The sequence below is a fragment of the Crotalus tigris genome, unplaced genomic scaffold (assembly GCF_016545835.1).
Source record: "Crotalus tigris isolate CLP2741 ecotype Arizona unplaced genomic scaffold, ASM1654583v1 scf7180000023606.2106662, whole genome shotgun sequence".
Classification (NCBI taxonomy): Eukaryota; Metazoa; Chordata; class Lepidosauria; order Squamata; family Viperidae; genus Crotalus; species Crotalus tigris.
Genome location: NW_024100074.1, coordinates 202,254 through 224,448, shown reverse-complemented (window position 1 = coordinate 224,448; position 22,195 = coordinate 202,254). Strand labels below are relative to the sequence as shown.

Genomic DNA, 22,195 nt, shown 5'->3' with positions numbered 1-22,195 from the left:
GGGGGAGGGGGGAGGGATTCAGGATATTGTATAAAATTTTTAAAACTTTTAATAAAAAAAGAGAAAATAATGCAATATTAAATTCCAATCAAACAGTTGTGAGAGGTTGTAGCAGCAGTGAATGCATCCATTTTAATTTTTAATATGTAAATATAAACTAACATAATCCATACAAACAAAAGTTCTTTTGGGTCCTCACAGGAAGTCCTTGATTTATGATTGGTTGCTTAGCGGCCATTTAAAGTTATGATGTTCCCTGGAAAAGTTAGCCAGATTCAAAATTCTGATGATTGGCCTTACCTCCTACTGAAGTCACATGATTGCTCAGCAACTGGCCTGCATTTATGCCTGTTCTGGACCCATCAGTTAGATAGATCTGTATGTTAGAATTTCTGGCATTTATTGGGTTAAGCGCTGTTGCCTTAAGAGATGGCTTACGGGTAATGTAGTTTAGTTATTCAGTGAATCCCATTGTTAACAAGTCTGTAGGAGGAGCCACTAAAGTACATCATAGGATATCCTGGCTACGTGCCAACTTTGGTTTTAATTGTCTTTGTGCAAACCAACCATGCAGCACGCATGGACATCAAATGTAATCAAGCAAAAGTGAATATGGAGGAATTATTGATTTTACCGAAGTAAATGGACAAATGTTCACCACTGGACGCATCTTCAGAAATTGTAAGTTTCTGTTAAGGATTCCCGGATTAAATATTTGTTTAAATCCATTTTGTTATGTTATCTGTCTGGGTCTGAATTGCAAAGCATCTCAGTTCAGAAACAGAACAATGCCTACTTGCAGGGTCCCATTGTCACATGACTGTGATTTGCAGCATTTTGCCCAGAAATTGATGTTTACTTCCAGTTTCTGGGCAAAAATCCTCCTTGGTGAACAATTGGTTCACTTAACAGTGCTGGCATTTGCTTATCAACCACTGAAAAAAAGGATGTAAGTCACAGTCACATGGTGGACCACTTAATGACTGTTGTGACATACAACTGTAATTCCAGGGTCAATTATGGTTGTAAGTCAAAGACTATTTGTACTATTGGATGGATCTGTCTTTTTCTGTAGAGGAAATTAGCTCTGGGTTTGAGAAGGAGATGGAAAAAAATACAATAATTGCACTGCCCTGGGAAAGTAGAAACCCAGAGAATGAGGGATTCAGAACAGCCTTATTATTATTATTATTTTATTGAAAAGTTTTATATAGAACAGCCTTATTATGCTTCCAAACGGGCAGTGAAGATTTTGGTCTGGTTTCAAAGATTCTGTTTTTTTACTTTATTGCCACAAAAGCATTCTTGGAATCCTTACCTTGCTTGCTCCTTGATCTGGCTTACCTCTAAGTGATTGATCTTTTACTGTTTTAATCCTTATTCAACCAAATAATAACAAATTTCAACAACAAATATTCCCCAATACATTTTTGTGGCAGATGGCCACTGGGGAAAAAGGCAACTCTGCTTTTATTATTACAATGGGAACTACTGAACGTTGCTATTCTTGCTGAACAGAAATAAATTCCTTCCCAAGAACAGATATATTTGTCTCTAGTTTCATTTAAAGGTTTGCACTGAGGTCACTACAAGGACATTTCAGAGGTCATTTTATTGATTGATTGATTCATTCGTTCATTCAATGTATTAGTTGCCTCAGTCACCAAAGCAACTCTAGATGGCATTCTAGGAAATAAACAATGAACACTGAAGAACATGTTCTCCAACAATGGGAAATATAACATCTAATCCTGGGAAACAAACAATACCATGTAACTCTCATTTAACTCAAATAATAATAAAAGAAGGCAAAGAGACTTGCTGGGTTCAATGTATAATTTAAAAGAATGTTTTCAGTTCTGGCTGGGAAAGCAGTGAATGATTTAAAAATCAAAATGGCAGGTTCTTTTCTTACCACCTAGGATCTTCCTGTGTCATGCCCTTTGTGTTAGGAATTTTGGAAGAAAAAACTTTCTCAAGGATGACTGACTTTTTGGTGAAATCCACTGAGGTTTTTACTTCAAAGGGATATAAAATTGATGTCAGAGGTCTTAATTTGTTTCAGCTTGTTTTATTTTTAGAAATGTATCTTAGAGGTCACTAGAAGGGAATAATATAGCTGATCATATCATAAACACTAACATGTTACATACTGATGGCATATAGAAAGTAGAAAAGAAAAGAATTTTATTAGAAATGTAAAATCTGACCTGATATTTAACTCTGTATGTGACTTGGAGTATTTTAAATAAAACTTACCTCTTTCTCATCAGAAAAACCTCAGAAGATTTTTATGTCAGTGGATTGCTGAGTAAATAACATGTTTACACCTTTTACACTTCTACATTTTGGAGAATGCAAGGCTGTCTGATGAGGCCTGTGAAGATCCCTAATGTAGAAGGAGAAGATCACCCCTGAGCTACTGTTATTTATCTACAAAACCTTATTCACTGTTTCAGAATTCATCCTTGATCAGGTTGTCTTTAGAGAGGCTCCTAACATTTTTATCTTATCTCCACATGAAGAAGGATAGCACTGAAATGTAAACATTTATATAGGAAAGTTCTCCATAAATGTGATATGCTCCTGATTTCATATTCAATAACAATGACATATGAAAGATTATTTCTGGATCCCAGTACATAAATCTTTTTTTTATAAATGTCATAATGCTACTATCAATGAAATTTGTTTGTAGCAAACATTTATAAACCGTGTATTGAAGAAAAAAATTAAAAATTCCCAGAGACCAGTGAGGTCCCACAGATTGGGCTTCCTTCAGGTCCCGTCGACCAGACAATGTCGGCTGGCGGGCCCTCGGGGAAGGGCCTTTTCTGTGGTGGCTCCGACCTGGTGGAATCAACTTCCCCCCGAGATTTGAACTACTCCCACCCTGCCGGCCTTTAAGAAAGCCATTAAAACTCTCCTGTTCCAGCAGGCCTGGGGCTGATGTCCCGGGGGGGGGGGATATGATCGGACACGCTGTATGAATGTATTTATTTTATTGTTTTATTGTCATAATAATAATAATAGTAAAGTTGGAAGGGACCTTGGAGGTCATCTAGTCCAACCCCCTGCTCGGGCAGGAAACCCTACACCATTTCAGACAAATGGCTGTCCAGTCTCTTCTTAAAAACTTCCAGTGTTGGAGCATTTACTGCTTCTGGAGGCAAGCTTTTCCACTGATTAATTGTTCTCACTGTCAGGAAGTTTCTCCTTAGTTCTAGGTTGCTTCTCTCCTTGATTAGTTTCCACCCGTTGCTTCTTGTCCTGCCTTCAGGTGCTTTGGAAAATAGCTTAATTCCTCTTCTTTATGGCAGCCCCTGAGATATTGGAATACTGCTATCATGTCCCCCCTTGTCCTTCTCTTCGTTAAACTAGACATACCCAATTCTAGCAACCGTTCCTTATATGTTTTAGACTCCAGTCCCCTTATCATCTTTGTTGCTCTTCTCTGTACTCTTTCTAGAGTCTCAACATCTTTTTTACATCGTGGTGACCAAAACTGGATGCAGTATTCCAAGTGTGGCCTTACCAAGGCATTAAAGAGTGGTATGAATACTTCACGTGATCTTGATTCTATCCCTCTGTTAATGCAGCCTAGCACTGTGTTGGCCTTTTTGGCAGCTGCAGCACACTGCTGGCTCATATTTAAGTGATTGTCTACTAGGACTCCGAGGTCCCTCTCACAGTTACTACTATTGAGCATGGTGCCACCTATGCTGTACTTGTGCATTTGGTTTTTCTTGCCTAAATGTAGAACCTTGCTTTTTTCACCATTGAGGAAATTGAGGAAATCCTCAATTTCCTGGAATGAGAGAGTGGAAGGACATTTTGACACAAAAGTGATGCACCTATTGCAATGCCTGTGAAGGATTTTCATATTATTGTTTTAAATTTTGTATGCCGCCCTGAGTCCCTTGGGATTGGGCGGCATATAAATTTTAGAAATAAATAAATAAATAAATAAAAAATGTTATGCAGCATAAATAAGTGTATATGTGTGTGTATGTCCATTCATGGGTGTGTGAATATGGAATTCCAGAGGTAGTTTTGAATTTGGGCAAACAAATATCTGTTATAAGATCACTATTATTTTCTATAAGCCTTTTCAATTTGTTTAATATACAATATAGTTAATATATTATAGAACTAGATGACAATATTCCAAAATGTCATGATGACATGGTGCATACATTTTCATGGTGCATACATTTCTGATCAACAATATAGCTTTATTGGATTGCATAGAGCTTTTTTCAAGTTATTATTTTTAATCCTCAATTTCCTGGAATGAGAGAGTGGAAGGACATTTTGACACAAAAGTGATGCACCTATTGCAATGCCTGTGAAGGATTTTCATCCAATAGGAATTCACACCTACTTCTGGGCTCCATAAATTTACTCTCTTCTGAAGGCCAAGGTTCCCTCAAGATATGTGGCAAAAAGCTGCAGGGGGAGAGGAAATGTACAGAAAATCAAGCTTTATGAAATTTATCAGATTTCATTCTTATGTTATTGTGTCTAGCTACTAGGCAGGGGGAGAGAGATTCTGCAGCCGTGTTGCACCTCTTGCACCTGGTTATTTTTTTTTTAAAGTATTATGTTAAAATTATCTAGAGCAGCGGTTTCAAACTCAATTTCATTGAGGGCTGCATCAGCATTATCGTTGCTCTCAAAGGACCAGATGGGCGTGGCTGGCTAGGTGTGGCTGGGTCGCTGTGACTAGGTAGGCGTGACTAGGTAGTCATGGCCAGGTGGGTGTGGTTGGGTAGGCGTGGCCGGGTAGGTGCAGCCAGCCCAGCTCTGCTGACTCAGGATGGCTGGGTCAGCATGGAACAAGTTGCATTGTCTAATTTGATGTGGGGACAACTTGGTGTCTCACAAGCAATTTGCCTCCCCAAGCTGCTGGCAGTCAAGTGTGTGCATGCGTGCGTGCACGTGGACACATACACACACCACATTCCAAGTTTGGGGGCTTTTATCCAGAGAGGAAGGAGAAATCCTTCTCCCCAAGCTCAGGCATGATTGGCAGCTTGCCAGCTCAGATGTGGTTTAAAGTCTCCAAGCTTTGAATGATGTGTATGTGCATGTGTGTGCGCAGCATGCCAAAGTTGGATGTGAGCCTGGGGTGTCCATTAAGCTGTGCTCAGTGCCTCCCCACCTGCATCACAATCACACACCTTGGAGTCCCGCAGCCAGGCCACCTCCACCCCATCACTTGTCTTGCCTCGTCTCACCCGTGTTGGCAGCACTACCAGCAGCAGCCCCATCAAACATGAGCCCCTCTGCTCTCCTCAAGCCCCTGAAGCTCTTGAGCCTGGAGCGAAAGTTGCCATTGCAGCCCACTGGGTGAAGCAGCCACCTCAGAGCAGCACCTGTGAGCCTCACCCCCCCTGCCACCTTCTTGCACCCACCATGAGTAACTTGGCCAAGGAGAGCAACCATAGCAGCAGCAGCCTATAGGAAGAGGTAAATATGGCTGGGTGCAGCTCCAAGGTGGCTGCTTCACCTGGCAGGCTGCGATGGCAACTTCTCCACTGAGCTCTGAAGCTTCCTGGGCTGGATGAGAGTAGAGGGTTGGTGAGCTGGATGGGGTTGGTGTTGCTGGTGCTGCTGCTGTGGAGGCAAATAGTGGGGCAGGGTGGCCTGGCTGCAGGGCCCCGAGGTGCATGAGTACGGTGCAGGTGGGGTGGGGCTAAGTGCAGCTTATTGGATGTCCTGGGCTCACATCCAGCTGGCCGTCACTGCCGGCCAATGAGTGGCTGAGGGGCAATGAGCTGGAGCTGCTGCCGGGCCCTGCCAGTCCCCATGCACTCATTGCCTCTTGTGCATGTCCTCAAGGGGAGACCCTGGCCAGGCTGGAGTGGACTGGGGCCAAGGCGGCTGGAGCCGTCCCCTCGCCATCTCCAAGGTGGCCCTGCAAGTCAAATCTAAACAATCATGGGCTGGATCTGGCCCGTGGGCCTTGAGTTTGACATCTCTGATCTAGAGGGCATTATTGTGTCATGACATTGATGATTCAATGAAATAAAACTGTCTCAATGATATTTTCAATACCATGAGAGACGTTTAAAGAGTTTAAAGAGAGAGTGTTCCAAAGTTTGGAGCTGTCGCAGAGAAGACATGTTTCATTATCTACTCCTAAGAAACATCTTTAATAGGACTTTTGGAGAGATTCTCACCAAACAAGCAGTTTGTTTCAGTTCATTATAAATGGAAAAAAGCCCTAATGGAACCTCCAATGATACTATAGGTATATACTCATAATAGGACTTTGCAAATTACTCATAGGGGGGAACTATGCTCATGCCATTAGTAGTCCTGTCTGTGCAAGTGCACATGACCTCTTGCACCTTCGTGGACAGTTCTAGGAGCCCCTAGTTTGATCCATGCTTTTATACGAGCTACACTGGTTGCTGATTTCCTTTGAATTCAGTTGAAAGTGTTTCTTTTAAATTACCTTTAAAACCTTCATGACATGAGATCAAACTACCTCAGGAACTGTCTCACCCCAGTGGGACTGGCCCACCCCATTCACTCTAGCAGAAGGAGCATGCTGCGGACCAATTGTCAATGAACTTTAGTTGGTGGGGTCCAGGAGAATCTTTTCTGCCATGGCTTCTGCCCTTTGGAACATAATGCTGTTGGAGGTGAGATCCATCCTCACTCTCTTGGCCATGTGGAGATGGCTTCAAAATCTTACTCTGCCGAGTGGCTTGGGTACCTGATGAGGGCATTCCTTGCTGTTTAATAGATTAAGAAGGACAATTCCATTTCCATCCCTCTCATATACTGGTTCCTAGTTCCAGTCCCTGTTAATTTTAATATTTTTAATGTTTTTGTATTCTTGTTTTTATGGTGTTGTAAGCTGCCCACAATCACTTTGATGGTGAGATGGATGGCATATAAATTTAATAATAAATAAATAAAATATATATAGAAAGCATGTTATACTATTCCATTTTCTAAAAGTTCTGTTCCATTTAAAGGTAAAATATCATCCTTTAATTATGATAGGAATTGATGCACATTTCCACACAAGTGTAAGCATCTGCTGAAGGGACATCATTTTGATGTCAACATGGTTTGTAACATACTAAATCAGTGAGGGTGAACCTTTTAGAGACTGAGTGCCCAAACTGCAAACCAAAACCCACTTATGTATCGTTGGGTGCCGGGTGGGCGTGGCCCATTGGGTGGATGTGACCCACTGGGTGGGCATGGCTGCAGTGATAACGGCAGACTGAGTGGGACTAAAAAGTTCAATCAATTCCAACTTTGCGAGATTTTTTTTTCCCGCAAGAAGTTGAAATCGATTGAACCTTTTCTCTTTTTTTGCACACAGTGGCGGAGGCCTAAAGCAAAAATTTTTGATAAAACCCAGCTGAAAGCCTAGGACTGGGGTCATGGCGTGCGTGCCCACAGAGGGGGCTCTGCGTGCCACCTGTGGCACGCATGCCATAGGTTCACCACCACAGTACTAGATTGTATACCACTTTGGAAGCAGTTTTGGTCCTCTGAATTCCAGTGAGATCAGTAGAGCTAAAAAACTGAGATTATTTGTTTCCAGTTCATCTTTGGGCTAATAAAAACTGCTACAACTGTTCTTTTGTTTGTTTGTTTGAAATGTTATACTTTGTTTCTCCATTGGTGGAATTTTTGTCCTCTCCTTACATATAGTTTTAGCGCAGTCCAGAGAAGCAAGAAGGACCCTAAAAAATGCCATATTATTGATGTTTTTAAAAATATTTTCTTTCTTTCCCTTTTATGTAGAGTGAGACATGAAGGGATTTTGCAGTTGTGGGACTTGGTATAGAGCAGTGGTGTCAACTCAATTTCATTGAGGGCCGCATCAGCATTGCGGTTGCCCTCGGGGGGCCGGGTGGATGCGGCCTACTGGGTGGGCGTGGATGGAATGGGTGTGGCCTACTGGGTGGGCATGGCCAGCTCTACATCATTCGCGGCAAGGGTGCCTGTGGGGACCTGAGCAGGAATGGGACAGATCTGAGGGTCTCTGGCAGAAGGGGGTGGGACCAGGGCAAGTGCCAAGGCATGGTCCATTTCTTCATTCCTTACAAAGGATGACACCTCCCCAGCATGCACCCAGGGGGCGGGGCCGCAACAGCAGGGGCTGGTTCCTTGCTGTTTCCAGATGGCCTTGTGGAGCTAAGACTGAATGCATTTCAGCATAGATGGCCACCACAAAATTGTACATTGGCTCCCAGCCGGCCTGGCCAGGGCCAAGGCAATGGGGGCTGTTCCCTCACTGTTTCCAGGATGGCTTCGCGGGCCACATGAAACCACTTTGTGGGCCACATGAAACCACTTCGTGGGCCGCATCCGGTCCCCGGGCCTTGTGTAGTAATTTTCAGTTGTTCTCAGCTTATTAGGTTGCCAGAAGTGAAGACAATCACAGCTTGCCTTCAAATGGCTTTTGAGAGTTGGAGAATGAAAACAGTGGTGGTGTAAAAGTCTCTTTATTTCTCATATATTTAACTAATTATAGGAGAGAAAGGAAAAGCCTTAATAGAAATATGGCATCTAGAAAGAGGATTTTTCTTCTTTGTTCCAAAAGCAAATAAACTGACAACTTTCAGTCTGGGATCCTTAGAAAATAACCTCACATTTGAGACAATAAGCTGACATTTGTAACAGTGGGGGTTATTTTTCTAATGCTGTTTAACGCATGGTGCAGCAGTGTGATTTTCATTTCAGTCATCCTGGAAGAGAAAGATACATTCTTGCACTTGTTCCGGCAAGGATTCTTCCTCTGCTTGTAATCAAGTAAAAACAAATTGCATGGAAACTCTTTATGTGTCTCATTTGACTCTAGCTGTGCCTCAAGAGGGAATGTAGCTGGTTATACATCTCCTTCCCATAATGTGCTAAATTTGCATGAACATTTTTGTCTGTTCTATACCAAAGCAGATATGTAAGCAAACATTTAACCATTTGTTATAAAGCATCCCCTTGTTCCTGGGGAGAATAATTATGGACATATATTACTTATTCAGACTGATGAAGAATTTATGCTGTTGGGATGGTATCTAGCACATTCATCAGCAGCTATGTTGCATGGTTTACTTATATATGTTCTCATTAGTCATTCATGTATTTGGCAATATTTGGCAACCAAGGCAAGCTATTCATATATTTGGCAATATCTGGCAACCAGGAAGCAAAATGTGCAGAGTTGATATGCTAATAAAGAGTTGATGTGATGTGTAATTCCAATCTCTCTCTTATTGATTGCAATGTAGTCATTCTAAAATTTCAATTCCAGTGGTAATAAGTACATTAAAAAAACATTTCCTTTACTCCCCCCCATTGAAACAGAAATAAATGGAGACAATTACAAAAAAGTTTTATTGTTTTCTGGATATCCAAACATGTTCTAGTAATGTTAGCAGTAAATAGATTTTGTGAAAGTTTCTTCTGAATAATGCTTTGCTAGATCATGTTTTATTTAATTTACTTATTTATTTATATCCCACCTTTCATATGAACATAGTTCAATGATAACAGAATTCTTTCAATTATATAAAATGTTTTGTTGTTGCATTTTGTTTAATGGAATTACTCCTTTTAATAGTAGAACACCAATTCAAATCTAATGGATGCATTAAGCAAGCCACCATTGAGATATTTATTGAGGTATTCTACTTTGCTCCTTTATTTTAAATTTTTTATAAAAAATTCTATATGAAAATTCAATGAAAAATTTGTTTTCTTAGTAGAAATATTTATGCAAAGACTATCTGGCTGTTGCAATGAGCAACTGAAATCTGATTCAAACCTGAATGTGCATGGTTAAATCATGCATTTTCCTGTAAACTCAGAAAAAGAAGGATGTATTGAGACTTAATGGCCTGATTTACCTATATAGTTAAGCCAGGAGTCATTCTATACACAGTAACTGTGTCTCTAAACAATTTGCTGTGTGATTGTGAGAAGGTCTTTGTATCACACTGAAGACCTATTGGAGAAAGCCTGTGGGAGATATAATGTTTTAACAACTGAATTTTAATTTTGCAAAGGGCTCTGTTACAGAATTGTCCATTACTTTTGCTACAGATTGTCCACAGGACATTAGCTGCAATGTTGGGATCTTTGGCTGCCTTAGCTGCCTTAGCTACAATTGGTGATGTAAGTAGTAAGCTCTGCTATCTGTATTATTCAGAACTCTTGGCTACAGATTCTGGTTTAACTATGCTGTGCCATGAAGTTTGTGTCTTTGCCTAAAGAAGATATCTGTACTTAAACTCCCAGTTTAGTAGGGCCACAACACTGCAAAAAGATATATAAGAAAATGTGTCAACCAAGACAAGAACCATGGAAATAATTTTATATGTACAGTGGGAAAAGGCAGAATCAATTTCAAAATGCAGAAGGAAAATTCAGAAGAAATCTCCTCTAGTTTGAAGATGTAGGTCACAAATATTAATGATGGTACTGGAATAGAAATTTGCTGATGTTTAGGGTTCAGTTGCTTTACCCTTAGCCTTAACTCTGCTTCATTCCCATGTTCTCTGTGCACATAGCATTAGTTCAGCTCTCCTTTCTTCACAGCAAATTGCTGATAAGGTTTAGCAAACAAAACAGTAAAGTCTGTTGCTAAGATTGTCTGGGAGCCTCTGGTGGTCCCTGGAAATGTACAACTTGTCTATCATAGGTTCCATTTGGCTGCCAGGCACAATTGGCTGCCAATTGGCTGATTAGGGCAGAGCTGCAGCCCCCCAATTCCCCATGTTCATTGTCACTCAGTTTGTTTCCAAAAGTGGATCACTGGTTAAAAACTGGTTGATCACAGTAACCTTTGAGAAGTTGGTTCAAAATTGAATTTCAAGAGTCTTTAAAAATGGAAGGGTTGGGAAAGTACACAACAATGTTATTATCACATTATTATAATTGCCAAAAACAAAAAACCCACAATTTTCAGACTGAAAAATATTTATTTTCTTATATGATCCACATATTATCTAGATGTTCATTTAGTAGTCCATCACTCCAGATATTTTGAAAAACACTACATTAAAAAAAATTGTCTTTTAGTCCTTATTGTTTTAATTTTTTTCATCTGTTTTTCTCTATATTAGTTCAAATGCTACTAGTATTTTTGACAGTAAAACTAAGGCATGTGCTTATACAATTTTCATTTCTTTTCATTTGTGATCAATATTGTTATAAACAAACCTCATTCCATTTTACCTTTACCAATACAAAGAGGTTTCCAATCTGGGTTCCTAACAAAAATATTGAGTCATTTTCTTTAAGAAATTGTTTTTTAAACTAGAGTTTGAATTTCCAAGACTCAATGTAGATTAAAAGATCAGTGTGATTCAGTGATTATTGTACTCTTTAATTGCAGAAGCCGAGCCTGATCAAAGTAGTGGCATGGATTGATTACGAAACTCTAGCACTATTGTTTGGAATGGTAATTTAACGTTTTTATGACACATAAGAAGATCTGATTCTTTAAAAAAAATACTATATATAAACCCTGCAGGTTACTATCATTCATATGTGTGATTGGGAGGAAGAGTTTCAGCATTAGCTCCTTTTAAAACTGTTTTGGCTTAAAATGTTAAGAATGAGTACATCCCAAACATGGCAGGGAACTGATCACAAGCATGTACCACAAGCCTGCCAGTCCCTATTTTGGGATCTCCAATCCTATCAGGCTTTTTGAGGGTCACCTTTTCCAGGGTATCTGGGTATAGTTATCTCCCTGAGAGAAAATGTCTTACCTGGAGCAAGTAGTTAAACTGTTACCACCTCGTCTTAAGGTGAAGAAATGCTGTCTTTTCCCAACCCTCTTCCTGAATCTGAATGGGAAAGAACAGGTGACTGACTGCTCTTCTCAAGAGCTTAAGTTCTAAGTACATGGCTTTGGTTTCCCTCTCTAAAAAAGTCCAAGAAGTTTTGGGGCTGGGAGAAAACTCAGCATTGAATAAAGTTTGCCATTATAAAAACTACAGCAAAAGGAGCACTTGGGTAAGATAAGATATATATACAAAAACTTTCCTTCATCAGCAAAGAAAGGAAGAACTCGGGGTTCAGAAAAAGGGACCAAAATAAATACTGTATGTTACCTAGTACACTTTTTTATATCTTCCCTGTAATTTTACCACATTGAGTCTAGCTGTCCCAGGGCTTGTTGAGCAAATTGGATCTCAGGTCCAGTCAGAAAATCTGTTCCTACACTCCTTGTTATTCTGAATCCTGCTGTCAATAAAGATATTGCTAACTACCTCTAATTGCAAGAGCACATAGTTTTACAGAGATAGACTATTTCTACATCATTTCCTAGTCAACAAGCCATTCCATTTACAACTAGAACTTTACTGAATTTGCATCAGTTCAAGGATGGCCTTTTTTGAACTAGTTGTTGAAAAAGAGCAATCTTCATTCTGTCACTATATACTGTAGATGAGAATGCATGCTGAGTACAAGATCTTGCTTTACATGCTTATAGCTCTTACATTTCTTGACTTTGGCCTCGTGGTATTTTCATTAGGGTTAATTATTATGCATAAACAAATAAATCTGATTTGGAAAATCTCTCCATTAACTAAAGAGAAAATTAGTAAATGGCTATACTTTTTCTGTATAAAACATAGTTAGATATAATTTAGTTCCATAGCAGTCCCCTCTGAGAATATAAAACAGGGAATCTGCAGAATTTTCACCCGGGAGGACTAGATAAAGTGGGAGTCAGACACACTCAAATGTACATATGTAGGCATATGTGTACCTTTATAAAAATATTTACTAAGTGAGTCCTCTTCCTATATCCTGTTTTCCTGAAAATGTTCAGTAGTGTAGTCATTCGGGTGAGGCAAAGGCCAAAGGCACTTATAATTGGCTACACAGAAGTCTTGAAATACTAAGGAAATAAAAGTCACTCGTAGAGTACTACCAAATTGTAAGGATATACAAGTTGCAGCTTCTGCCTCCCAATGGCTAGCAATTTTCCTTTTAACTTGCATGGGAATAATTCAAACTTGTATCAATTTGGGGTTTATCCAAAACTGAAATACTTTCAGAAGAAAGATATAGGAATATCTACTTGCCTCATTCATTCATGCATTCATGCATTCATTCAGTTTCAAGATCTTTCACTAAAGTGGATGATTGTTCCTATCCATTGTAAAAAAAAAAAATCCCCCAAACAATTATTTTCAATGCTGAAAAAGAATTTGTACTGAAAATCTGTTCTGGAATTCATTTAATGATATTAGTTCACTAATGGAAAATGGCATTTTCAATTTCATGTGAAAGATTTTCCAAGAGTCACATTTACCGACAGTATGTAAAACCAATTCAAACATAGCAGCACATCTCTTTTAAAAGATTTCTGTCTTTCTAGATGATTTTGGTTGCTATCTTCTCTGAAACTGGATTTTTTGATTACTGTGCAGTAAAGGTGAGTCTGTTTTAATGGTAAGTATTTACAAATACTTTGTATGTATATTACACTGAAAAGTGTATTTGATTCATTCTTGATTCAATTGCTTCAATTCTGCTCTAAGTAATGCTGACTGCCTTTGCAAAAATGCTAGCTTTCTTTTGTAAAGATCTTAGCCAATTAGATGGAATTTAGAGGTACTGTTTTAGAAGACCTGACAAAGATTTAGGACACATTACTTAATCTCTATTGCAGTTAATAGAACTTACATGCCACTTAACTTCAATAAGATTGACAGAGTAGCTTCATCCATCAGGTGATGTCAGCATCAGATAGTGTTGAATAGCAGCCACACAGTGTCACTAAATATTCCCCAAATTTCATTCCCTTGGGAGTAATGGGACCCAGAATTCTGTACGTTGGCCCATTTGAGGTATTCTTGTTGAAAACATCTTGTCCTTTGATGCAGTATTTTGCCCAACTGAAGGTTACAATATATTAAACGGTCACAAGCATTTAAATATATAAAATATTTATCTAGAATTTAAAATCTTCTCTTGAGATCAACAGAATCCCTAATATTTGTCATGATAAGAAAAGCTGCTCTGTTGAAATTTGCATTATGTTGTTGATCACCTTCATCTATTTCACTAATTTTTTTTTGCGTCTTTTTATTAGGCTTATAGACTTTCTCGAGGTAAGGTGTGGGCCATGATTATCATTCTCTGTTTTTTTGCTGCAATTCTATCAGCATTTCTGGACAATGTTACTACAGTGCTCCTCTTTACTCCAGTAACTATAAGGTATTTTTCAAATTGTCATATGTATTGCAGTACATTATCTATTTGATTGCCTTAATATTTTATATTTTTCACTTTGGACAAGGAATTAAATGGTTCAAATAGTCATATAAGTATGAAGCACATATAAATAGAAGTAAAATGTTGTTGTTGTTAATTGTGAAATCATGTCCAACCCATTGCGACCCCATGGACAATGTTCCTCCAGATCTTCCTGTCCTCTACCATCTTCTGGAGTCCATTTAAGTTCATGCCTACTGCTTAAGTGACTCCATCCAGCCACCTCATTCTCTGTCGTCCCCTTCTTCTATTGCCCTCAATCTTTCCCAACATTAGGCCCTTGTCCAGTGAGTCTTTCCTTCTCATTAGGTGGCCAAAGTATTTGAGTTTCATCTTCAGGATCTGGCCTTCTAAAGAGCAGTCGGGGTTGATCTCTTCTAGGACTGACCGGTTTGAACGCCTTGCAATCCAAGGGACTTGCAGGAGTCTTCGCCAGCACCATAGTTGAAAGGCCTCAATTCTTTGGTGCTCAGCCTCTCTTTTGGTCCAGCTTTCACATCCATACATTGCAACTGGGAAAACCATGGCCTTGACTAAACACATTTTTGTTGGCAGGGTGATGTCTCCGCTTTTTAGTATGCTGTCTAGATTTGCCATAGCTTTCCTCCCCAGGAGCAAGCTTCTTTTAATTTCTTGGCTGCAGTCCCCATCTGAGGTGATCTTGGAACCCAGGAAAATAAAATCTGTCACTACCTCCATTTCTTCCCCATCTATTTGCTAGGAATTGAGAGGGCCGGATGCCATGATTTTGGTTTTCTTAATGTTGAGATTCAAGCCAACTTTTGCACTCTCCTTCTTCACCCGCATCAAGAGGCTCTTTAGTTCCTCTTCACTTTCTCCCATTAGAGTGTTATCATCTGCATATCTTAAGTTGTTGATATTTCTCCCGGCAATCTTAATTCCAACTTTTGATTCATCTAGCCCTGCCTTTCTCATGATATGCTCTGCATATAAGTTAAATAGGCAGGGCGACAGTATACAGCCTTGCCGGACTCTTTCCCAGTTTAGAACCAATCAGTGGTTCTGTGGCCAGTTCTCACTGTTGCTTCTTGACCCACATATAGGTTTCTCAGGAGACAAATAAGATGATCTCGTACTCCCATTTCTTTAAGAACTTGCCACAATTTGTTGTGATCCACACAATCAAAGGCTTTAGCATAATCAATGAAGCAGAAGTAGATGTTTTTCTGGAACTCCCTAGCTTTCTCCATTATCCAGTGTATGCTGGCAATTTGATCTCTAGTTCCTCTGCCTCTTCGAATCCTGCCTGTACTTCTGGTAGTTCTCGATCCACATACTGCTGGAATCTAGCTTGTAGGATTTTAAGCGTAACTTTACTAGCATGTGAAATAAGTGCAATGGTGTGATAGTTTGAACATTCTTTGGCATTGCTTCTCTTTGGAATTGGAATGTAAACTGACCTTTTCCAATCCTGTGGCCACTGTTGAGTTTTCCAAATTTGTTGGCAAATTGATTGTAGCACTTTTACTGCATCGTCTTTTAAGATTTTGAATAGCTCAGCTGGAATAATGTCACCTCCACTAGCTTTGTTGTTGCTCAGATTTCCTAAGGTCCATTTCACTTCACATTCTAGGATGTCTGGATCGAGGTCAGTGACCACCCCATCGTGGTTATCAGGGATGCTATGCTCGTTCTTGTATAGTTCTTCTGTGTAGTTTTGCCACCTCTTCTTAATCTCTTCTGCCTCTGTTAGGCCCCTGCCATTTTGGTCCTTTATCATGCCCGTCTTTGCATGAAAAGTTCCCTTCATATCTCCAATTTTCTTGAAGAGATCTCTGGTCCTCCCTATTCTGTTGTTTTCTTCCATTTCTTTGCACTGTTCATTTAAGAGGGTATTCTTATCTCTTCTGGCTATTCTCTGGAATTCTGCATTCAGTTGAGTGTATCTTTCTCTTTCTCCTTTGTCTTTCGCTTCCCTTCTTTCTTCAGCTATTTGCAAAGCTTCTTCAGACAGCCATTTTGCTTTCTTGCATTTCTTTTTCTTTGGGATGGTTTTAGTTGCTACCTCTTGTACAATGTTGTTAACCTCTGTCCATAGTTCTTCAGGCACTCTGTCTATCAGATCTAATTCCTTAAATCTATTTGTTACCTCTACTGTATATTCATCAGGAATATGATTTAGTTCATACCTGAGTGGCCTAGTGCTTTTCCCTACTTTCTTCAATTTAAGCCTAAATTTTGCAACGAGAAGCTCATGATCTGAGCCACAGTCAGCTCCTGGTCTTGTTTTTACTGACTGTATAGATCTTCTCCATCTTTGGCTGCAGAGCACATAGTCAATCTGATTTTTGTGTTGATCATCTGGTGATGTCCATGTGTAGAGCCATCTCTTGGGTTGTTGGAAAAGAGTGTTTGTTATGATCATCGTATTCTTTTGACAGAATTCTATCATCCTGTGCCCTGCTTCATTTTCTACTCCAAGGCCAAACTTGCATGTTATTCCAGTTATCTTTTGACTTCCTACTTTAGCATTCCAATCCATGATAAGGACATCATTTTTTGGTGTTAATTCTATAAGGTGCTGTGGGGCTTCATAGAACCGGTCAATTTCATCCTCTTCAGCACCAGTAGTTGAGGCATAGATTTGGACTGTGATATTAAATGGTTTGCCTTGGATTCAAACTGAGATCATTCTGTTATTTTGGGGATTGTATCCCGGTATTGCTTTTCCTATTCTTTTATTGACTATGAAGGCTACTCCATTTCTTCTGAGGGATTGTTGCCCACAGTAATATACCTGATGGTCATCTGAATTAAGTTCGCCCATTCCTGTCCATTTTAGTTCGCTGATTCCTAAAATGTTGATGTTCAGTCTTGTCATCTCTTGTTTGACTACGTCTAGCTTGCCTTGATTCATGGATCTTACATTCCAGGTTCCTATGGAGAAAAAATCTTTGCAGCATCGGACTTTCCTTTCACCACCAGATATATCCACAGCTGAGCGTCCTTTTGGCTTTGCCCCAGTCGCTTCATTCTTTCTGGCGCTACTAGTACTAGACCTCTGCTCTTCCCCAGTAGCATATTGGACACCTTCCAACCTGAGGGGCTCATCTTCCAGCATATCTTTTTGCCTTTTAGTACTGTCCATGGGGTTTTCATGGCAAAGATACTGGAGTGGTTTGCCATTTCCTTCTCCAGTGGATCACATTTTGTCAGAACTCTCTGCTATGATCTGTCCGTCTTGGATGGCCTTGCATGGCATAGCTCATAACTTCATTGAATTACGCAAGCCCCTTCGCCACGACAAGGCAGTAATCCATGAAGGGGAGAAGTAAAATAACATACTATAAAAATAGAAGTAGAACCTGTAGTGAAAGTAAGGTTTTTTTTTAATTGCATGAAGTCTGACTTGCCCTATTCCATAATCACACCCTAGTTTTTCCTTCCTTTAGTAATAATAAACCAGCATTCTGAGGTAGATGAAGATGTACAGCTGTTTCTGAAGTATTATTTACTTTTTTGCTTTATTATAAAAAAATCAAACTTTCAGAAATCACAGTAATACTTGGTCAATACTTAAGCAAAAGCTAAAACCAATAAACAGTTTAAAATCTGTCTGTATAAAATAATTGCTCCTGAAATTAGATTTCCTACACTGAGTTAGCTATAAAACACATTATTGAAGGCTTATCAACTAATTAAAAAGAGAGAGAATTTTCTCCTAATTCAGCCAACCAAGGTTATGGTCACATTAATAGATCTGTGTGCCATGCTGTGTAAAAATGAAGTGGTGTTATTGTCTTGATTTCGCCAAAATTGTCTGAAATGGGACCTCTGAAATGGGATGTTATGAAAGGTCTTTTCATGGAAAAAATAATCTGTGATTGGCACAAAATATTAGCTAAGTACTTAGTAGAATAAAAGTATTTCCAAGTGGATCAGCACTATAAAAGGGTATGTACTCACTGAGTGGCAATATAAAAACCATTGTTTCACAAAAGTCACTTTTGATTCTCTCAGGATCAGTGAAACAAGATATTGTGCTGAGAGACAACAATGCTTTAAATCATACTAATATCTTTCTTCTGGAGTAAATGAAAACTGAATAATAAAAGAAGGAAGAGAACCAGCAAGCCAAGTTTTGCCAAAATTGCAGTTGGCAACCATACTGAGCTATTTTATAGGCTTATGTAGTTTTTTAAAATACTTCAGCAATCTTGAAGTTGATTTTAGTCTACCTCTCAGTGGTTAAAGACCCTGAGCTTGTCAGATGAAAAGCTGTCAGTCCAGGTTCAAGACTTGAGTGCTGTGCGATGGGGTGAACTCCCATTCCTACCCCAGCTCCTGCCCTCCTAGCAGTTTGAAAACATGCAAATGTGAGTACATTAATAGGTACTATTTTCAGTGTTCCATGTGTCTTTGGTATATAGTCATGCTGGCCACATGACCACGGAAAATGTCTTTAGACAATGCTGACTCCCTTAGCCAAGAAACAGGAATGAGCACTGCCCCTAGAGTTGGATACGATAATCAATTGCATAATATAAACTATACACTAGAACAAAGCTTGATATGAAAATATGATTGCAAACAAAAGGATAAAGACTATTATAGTACAAAGTATTTTAGTGGTCTTCCTTTCTCTTTCTTTTTCATCCCAGCCATTAATTTCTGCTTTCATATTTTCATACTCTACTTTAGACATCTGCAACTATCACTAATATCTATTGGATCATTTGGATTACTTTTTTAAACAGTTTCTTTTTCTCAAAGAAACAAAATCTAAGCGTGCTTTGTTGGGTAATATGTTGTATATAAGGGAACCATTCTTGAATTTGATCAGATTTCTGCTAAGATTATAAATAAACAATTTTACACTGCTGGTATTCTCCAATTTTACTTTCCCAATCCAGTTTCAATGGCCTAATATCACACTTGGGATGCTTAGATAGATAGATAGATAGATAGATAGATAGATAGATAGATAGATAGATAGATAGATAGATAGGCAGGCAGGCAGGCAGGCAGGCAGGCAGGCAGGCAGGCAGGCAGGCAGATAGATGCTTCTGTAGATAAATAGGTCCACCCCTCACTTTTCTGTGTTTCCTTGGAGAGTTTTTTGTCTCTGAATCCAGATCACTTCCAAAATTAAACATAGTCTAGAACACAATGGTGAGGTAAAGTCAGTCATTGAAAAAAAGGATTGACTGTCCTTTTTTATCTGCATGTCAACTCCAAACATGGCTCCCTGCACTCTACTTCATACCGTTCTTTTTCTAGATGTATTTCCCCATTCCTTCCTTCTGTTTTTTTTTTTACTTCAGTCAGCATTAGTCATAGTCCAACATGTTAAGGAATTATGGGCATCATACTCACAAGTTTTGTCTACTACTGTTGTAGAGATGCCTTTCCCTCACCTGCTGTGTGTGAGAACAAAAGATTAAACAGTCAAATCTGCTTGATACAATAGCGGTTTAACTACGAATTAACTTATCTCCTCTTACCAAGTTGGCAGAACTCTTATCTTTTACTCTGTGGAAGTGATAAAACTAGCATTTTATGGTGAATTTTTTTCTGATAGGCTCTGAAATGTTGATTTAATTGGAAACAATATTAAACACACTAATTTCTAGATTCAAATATTTTTTATCCACTTGAGTGTCTTGTCAAATAGAATGAGGAGGACATACTGATTGAATGAATGAATAAATGTTTTCATATTATGGTGGGGATCTCACATATAGTAATACTTTTTTAAAAAAACAACAGAGTTTTAAAATAAATTATATATTTCTTCTCTTACATGGTTTGTTAACCATCCAGTTATTGTTATTGTCTTCCCCAGGCTTCTTCACTCCAATTTTAAAATTATTTTGTAAGCTCTTATTACCATGGTGATGAGGCTTAGTAGCAAATTCTCTTGATTCCCTGACAATAGGGTTTTACCAATGATGCACGAAATATGATCTTATTTCCTTGTTAGGTTTTATGGCAAACTCACTTTTGAAAAGAAAAGAGGCACAGCTCTGTTTAAGAAAAAAGACCCCATTCTTGCTCATGTTTCTATCCCACTGCTACTCAACATTGGTTTTTCATATAAAACTTTGTGAAAAATTGGAAATAAATCTGAATCCAGAAGAGAATACTGTAACATCACTTAATAGGAAAATTTACTCATCAGAATTGGTTTTATGGATGTTGCATATTTTTGCAAAATAATTTGTTCAGCTCCAGATATACACAGACATTCTTATTTTTTTTAAGATACTCTGTGCCATCCATTTTAATTTGTTCTTCTCCAATCTCAAACTATAAAGTAGGGATGGACAACCTGTAGCTATCTCAACACTGTTGGACTCCAACCTCTGTCATCATCATTATGCCTTATATTTTACAGAAGTTGTCAGGAAGCCCATGCATTTCAATTAAAAAACCTGACACAAAAACTATTATTTCTTCTGTTTTTGAATTGGAAGGTTGAGATCTTTAAGGATAATTAATGGAAGATGTATCACATATATTCCATACTGCACTTTAATTTTATTGGAGCAAAAATTAAAGGGAAAACTATGTTAATATTTAACATTAAACTCAAGCTATACAGATAATATCTTTTGCTATCTAGTTTACTCTTAATTTTTGTATGATAGTTCAGATGCTCTTAATAGACTCTGTTTTGTTGTTATGTTTTAAGAGAAATATTATCTGGTATTTTCTTGGTGCAATTGCAGGTTATGTGAGGTGCTCAATCTCGATCCCAGGCATGTCCTGATTGCTGAAGTTATCTTCACAAATATTGGAGGGGCTGCTACAGCTATTGGGGATCCTCCAAATGTGATTATTGTTTCAAATCAGGAACTCAGGAAGGTGGTATGTATTGCTCTCCACTGTGTTAATTAAAACAACAACAAATCCCTATGTATAGATGCTGCTGTATATTACTGAATCATTCATTTCACTGTGTTGAAAAATAATATCCATTCTGACACTGTTGCATATAACAAACACTTTTTTTCCTCAGAATGTTTCTTCAAGGAATAACTTAAATTAGACAAAAAAACTCCTCAAATCTTAAAGTTTAAATTATTTCTCATCATTAATATGTCGTAACTAACTTATTATCAAACCTTCAGGTTTATATCCACATTCTTGGGATTAAGTGGCAAAGAATCAATAGAATTTATTTCTGAGTTGACACACATTGTTATATGGCATTCAAATAACCAAAATTGCACCACTGATATGGAGGTTTATTATCTTCATAAGATTATCTGCCTGCCTGTCTGTCTAGTTTATTAAATTTAAGAACTGTTTATCTAACTCTCAAGAGTGACTCTAGGTAGTTACAGGTAAAAGCATAAAAACCCTGTTAAAAACAATTTGTACCAAGTTCAGTAAAAATCCTTTGTTGTTAATCTTGTACAAAACATGAAATAACACATTTCTAATTGCCTGATAATAATACATTTATTTCCTTTTTCTGCATTAAGCATTTAAACTTTCAAATATTGGTACGTTTTTAAGAAATCTGACTATCTTTTATAATTTGAAAAAGTGTTAACATTGCTGTGACTAATTTACATAATTGTAGTTTAATCCATCTCAGCTCAGAGTGATATTGTAGGGACAGTGGGTAGGATCAGTAGTATTAAATAGTTTATGTTCCATAGTCAATGATCTCAGAATGTAATCTACTGTAAAATGTTTTGTAAGATAATTATCTTAGCATTGGCATATGTCACAGATAACTTCATACAGAATAGGAAGTTTTTCTGTCTTACAGACTTCAGACATACTGTATGTCTGCATATTTGTAAAGGAAATTTGAAAGAAGACACTACAGTGTGAAAATTAAATAAACCACTGTCTTTTGGCTTTAGGCTTTAATATGTGAAAATGATTCATAAGAGATGTTGCAGAATATATGAGCATGCAAGCACAGTATCTCTTTAAAGCAACCACA

The 22,195-nt window shown here is 38.4% G+C and overlaps 1 protein-coding gene across 2 annotated transcripts in view; it reads left to right on the top strand.

The window, feature by feature from the left end:
• The window catches only part of OCA2 (OCA2 melanosomal transmembrane protein), a 348,360-nt gene that overhangs the window by 157,524 nt on the left and 168,641 nt on the right, over positions 1 to 22,195 (top strand). The window contains exons 10-15 of one of the 2 annotated variants that reach the window (XM_039319662.1): positions 10,078 to 10,149; positions 11,372 to 11,437; positions 13,373 to 13,429; positions 14,090 to 14,108; positions 14,205 to 14,214; positions 20,964 to 21,102. In XM_039319662.1, the coding sequence (XP_039175596.1) occupies positions 10,078 to 10,149; positions 11,372 to 11,437; positions 13,373 to 13,429; positions 14,090 to 14,108; positions 14,205 to 14,214; positions 20,964 to 21,102 (363 nt within the window). Of the gene's footprint in view, positions 1 to 10,077; positions 10,150 to 11,371; positions 11,438 to 13,372; positions 13,430 to 14,089; positions 14,215 to 20,963; positions 21,103 to 22,195 lie in introns of both variants that reach the window. The other variant, XM_039319661.1, reaches the window with a different exon arrangement.